Source organism: Helobdella robusta (assembly GCF_000326865.2).
Source record: "Helobdella robusta unplaced genomic scaffold HELROscaffold_6, whole genome shotgun sequence".
Taxonomy (NCBI): Eukaryota; Metazoa; Annelida; class Clitellata; order Rhynchobdellida; family Glossiphoniidae; genus Helobdella; species Helobdella robusta.
The window spans coordinates 595,162-600,020 of NW_008705330.1; the positions used below are offsets into that span (position 1 = coordinate 595,162).

At 36.4% G+C, this 4,859-nt stretch overlaps 1 protein-coding gene across 1 annotated transcript in view; it reads left to right on the forward strand.

The window, feature by feature from the left end:
• HELRODRAFT_164000 (hypothetical protein) overlaps positions 1-3,681 on the forward strand; it is a gene marked incomplete at both ends in the record, with an annotated part of 4,107 nt that extends 426 nt beyond the window's left edge. Inside the window, 4 exons of the mRNA XM_009029065.1 lie at positions 460-978; positions 1,858-1,926; positions 2,543-2,624; positions 2,769-3,681. Coding sequence (XP_009027313.1) covers positions 460-978; positions 1,858-1,926; positions 2,543-2,624; positions 2,769-3,681 — 1,583 coding nt within the window. The remainder of the gene's footprint in view (positions 1-459; positions 979-1,857; positions 1,927-2,542; positions 2,625-2,768) is intronic.
• Between the last annotated feature and the right edge of the window lie 1,178 nt (positions 3,682-4,859).

The following is a 4,859-nucleotide window of genomic DNA, read 5'->3' on the forward strand; positions in this document are numbered from 1 at the left end:
CTCACGTGACTCCGCATAACTTCCTGCTGCATTTTCAAGTAGGTGGTCATTATGCGCGTGGTGATGATGATGATGATGATGATGTTTAGGATGATGATGATGATGATGCTGATGATGATGTTGTTGTTGTTGATAATGATGATGATGATTACGGTTTTGTTGATGATGATAATGATTAATGTTATTGCACGATGCCGTTTTTATAAAAATAGTTGTATAATAAATTTTCATCTAATAATTTATTTAATGATCGTTGATTTAATTTGAAATTTATTTATTTCAATTTCAATCTGAACAATGAGACGTCTGAACATCTGCAACTTTTCCGTCATCACCTCTATCGCCATCATCCGCATTGTCATTATCATTATCTCCTTCTTCACCAACATCAACATCATCATCCTCATCAACAACAACTTCCTCACCACTATCTCCTTCTTCTCCTTCATCATCCCCCAGTTGTCGGCTGCATCAACCCCCCTCCCCCCACGAATGGCTGGATGAAGAGAAGTGGTGACGCCATATATTTCGGCTGCTACGAAAGCTACCACACGTCCTACAACCCCGTCAGTCGAACAAGTGGCAAGAACGATGATGTTCCTCCTGAAGACGTGATCAATAAAAGGAGGAAAACTAACAGAACGAGCAGCCTGTCGAGAAAACTGAAGCAAGTTAATAGAATCCCATCAAATGACAAAATTGATGCCGATAATCTCATCAGGCAGAGCGTCAGACACGACGCAACCGGTTTTAATACTGTTATCAGGAGAGACGACAATGACGATGATGAGAACAACGTTGATGATGATGATTATCATTCATTAGATTATGACGTTGATGTTGATAATGGTGGCGGCGGTGGTGGTGGTGGTGGAGGTGGTGGTGGGGGTGAGGGTGGTGAGTGGCAGGGGGATAGATGGCGCATGGTCTGCAGCAATCGGGTGTGGGTTGGTGAAGAGAGGAACTGTTCACTCACTCGTTAGTTCATATGTTCACGTGTTGTTTACGTGTTCACGTGTTGTTCATGTGTTCACGTGTTGTTCATGCTGTTTTGTTTTCATGTGTTTCTTGCTTATGTTTGTTCTTTCGTTTGATTGATAGAGTCCTGATGGAGTTCGTATGTGTTTTCATTTTTGATGTGTTGACGGTGCGTTTAATTGAAGAAATTTTTATCCACGAGTCAAAAATTTGTGTAAAAACTTTGTTCATTAAGCGGGCACAGTTGTTTCGTTGTTTCAATTTTGTCTGAATGTGACTTTGAATTAGCGAATAGACATCATTTCTTAAAGAACATTTTCCTTTCATTCCTTGCAAAGCAGGCTCAGCTGACCTGATTTATATTCGTTTGATCCAATTTAACAAATCACCAAATTTTTTAAAATTTAAATCTCATTAGAAACTGAGTGACAAAATAAATGTTAATAAATCTGGTGACCAAATGAGATTATGAAGATTAAAACCAGCAAATAAAATTGAAATCGACTGTGTTAATTGACTGTGATGTTTGTTTGTTTGTTTGCAATAATTTTCTTCGTTCTTTTGTTGTTCGTATCGACAAAACATTCATTATTTTACGTCCTCTTTCATTTTGAACGCGTTGTTTAACTCTTTGAAACATGGATTTGAAACCCGTAAATAAAATTAAATCCAAGTGAATTGTTAACGATTTCTAAATCACAAATCTACACCAACCTGTTTTTTTGTTGAAAATTGGCAAAAATGATTTTTGTCTTATTTTTTAATTGAAATCATTTTTTAATTCCTTAACGAGATTTCAAATGAATAGAAATAAAAATATTCTCAAATTGGACCAAGCGATTTTAATTCGCATCAAGTAACGCTCCAAACATTTTTCAGCACTCCTGACGAACAACGAGCACCACCTGCCGACGAATAAGAAGTCTTCATTTAGGAACATATCCTGGGGTGAGTACAATGTCTGCTGCCATTTGCAAGTTTTCTTCAAATTTGTAATCATCATTATCATCATCAGCGTGAATAAGATGACGATGATGAGGATGATGATGATGACGATGATGAGGATGATGATGATGATGGTGATGAGGATGATGATGATGATGGTGATGAGGATGATGATGATGATGGTGATGAGGATGATGATGATGATGGTGATGAGGATGATGATGATGATGGTGATGAGGATGATGATGATGATGAAGCAATTCTCCATCGCCACCGCACTCACCACCCTTTTCATAGTCACTTTAATGTTCATTGCCGTCATTGTCGTTAATAATATTATTGCTTTATTATTATTATTTTATCTTGATAAAATATGGTGGCTTGGTGCCTTGTTGGTGGTGTCTTTCCCATTGTCTCCCCCGTCATCATCTCCTCCTCCACCACCACCACCACCATCAATTCCTCCACCACCATCATTATCATCATCGTCGTCATCCTCATTAATTCTGACACCGAATATAGTTATGTAAAATAAAATTTGTTCACCACACATTTATTTACTTTAGCAATTATTTTGATCATCACAATTGTCCCCACGTGACTGTTGGTCACCTGGCAGGTGCGTCGGTGGTCATCGTCCTTCTGCTCTCCCTCACCATCTGGTTCATCATCATCAGCGTCGGGTACGCCTGTCTGCACCAGTTAGTTCAACTGATGCTTCAATAAGCAGATCTTGAAATAAAGGGAGAATAAATTTATTAAAATAGCTAAAATTATTATAATATAATATTATTATATTATTTTATTATATTTTAACTGATGGAGCTATGAAAATCGTTTTAAAGTCGTAGACAGAGGTATTTCAGCCAAAGTTCACCAGTAACCATCGTTTCGAACGCAACGAAAACACAAAACGACATCTTTCTTCAACAACAAACTCTCTCAACATCTCTCACATCACTGGACAACCATGCAGCCACACCGAACCACAACCACCACAAGAGCGTCAACAAGCAGCTCGTGCACGCGCACTACCGCCAGCCAATTCAATCTGCAGTTTCTTATTGCCCGAAACACGCCCTCCTCTGCCAGCTCACACCAGCTAATGACGTCACGACTCAAATATTCCACGCCAAGACGAGTTCAAATTTAACTGGTTCGTTGTACGGCAGTTTAAATGTTGCTGCCCGCAATGAAAATAAGTTAAACAGTCGGGAAGTTGTTGAAGTTGGTTTCAACAGAACGGGAACGCCCGACCTCCATGATGACAACCTCGCGTGGTCCTGCTCCCACAGAAGTAACAATTTCACAAACTTTCAATACTCATCGGATTGCAACTCATATTTTTACAACAACGAATTCAAAAACAACATCAACAACAACAACAACATTAACAACAACAACAACATATACAACGAAAAGAACAACCTAATGACAAACTGCGACGCGTCAACATCGGCAGCCTATCTGAAGACGTCAGCACTGAGACTTGTCAGCAGTCTGCCAAACAACACACCCTCGTGTTGCCACTCAGCCAGCAAAGAAACCAACAAAAGCCCCAACAGCCAATTAACTAATGAAATTATTTCAGCCGACACTGTCACAACATCGTCAACAACAAACAACAAGAACTCAACAACGTTGTTGCATTCAGATTTTTGTTTCAAGTCGTACGTGGAGATACCGTGTGATCTGACGATCGACTGCTGTGATGCTCTGGCATTCAACAACTCCACCCATGATAATAATAAAGAATAATTTTGAAAAAATTGAGGATCACAAACTCAAACCATCAATCGTTCTGAATTGGACGTAAGTTATTGTTGTTGTGTGTTATTATGTGCTCCCTCTCTCCATCTCTCTCTTTCTCTCTCTTTAATCTTCTTTTTCTCTCTTTATTTTTCTTTCTCTCTTTCTCTAAATATTTGCGTGATAATTGGTCGTTCGACTTTTTTATGCTTCAAAGAATAAAAAATTGTCAATAAAATGAATTGATTGGGTGTGTGTAGTTGATGCTAAAATCAAAATTAAAGCTCTCTTAATAATCATTATAATTGGAAAAACAAACAGTTAAAACAGTGTGTGTGCGTGTGTCGTGTGTGTGTGTATTGTGTGTGATGGTGTGTGTGTTGGTGTTCGTGTGTGTGTGTGTGATTTTGGTACGGCTGCATTCTTTGGAAGGTAGGTTCAACGCCCATCAGGAGAGAAATATTGATTGAAAATATAATTAGACATGCATTAATGTATTGTAAATTTATTAATTTGATTGTTTTGTTGCTACTCAAGCTTTTTTATTAGCCATAACAATGTGACTCTTTATTGATATCATAGATAATATTTTAACAGTGAAAATTAAAATTAATTATTAACTTAAAAATATTAATTCGGTTTTTAAAAATATATAAATAAATGTTTAAAAATTAAAAGTAAAACTGTAAAAGATACCCAAGCCCACGCACATCGCTGCAACGAACCCAAGCGATGACGTATGTGATTCACTGCAACTTTAATTAAATTTTTAATTTTTAACTTCTCAAAAGCGATCCATTATTTTCATAATTAGTTTTTCATTCTCAATTTTTTCGATTAATTTTTTCGTTAATTTTTTTTTATTAAAATTCAAAAAGATAGATTTTCCAACATTCGTTTTGCTTAAAAATAAGACAGCGTTTCAAAATAATTGCTTCACTTTAGTGACATTAATGCAAGGGAATTAAGAAAATTGTATTAACCGGCTGGCTAATGACGTAATAGTGATGTGAGTTAATTATAAATCAATGAAATGATAACTATTGTTTGAATAAAAATAAAACAATTCATAAATAAATTTTTAAAATTAATTAGTATATTTATTTAATTTATTTGCAAGGAAAGTGGAATAAAATTTGATATATAACAATTATATGTTAGGATTAGCCTCGTCGATGTTAAAATAT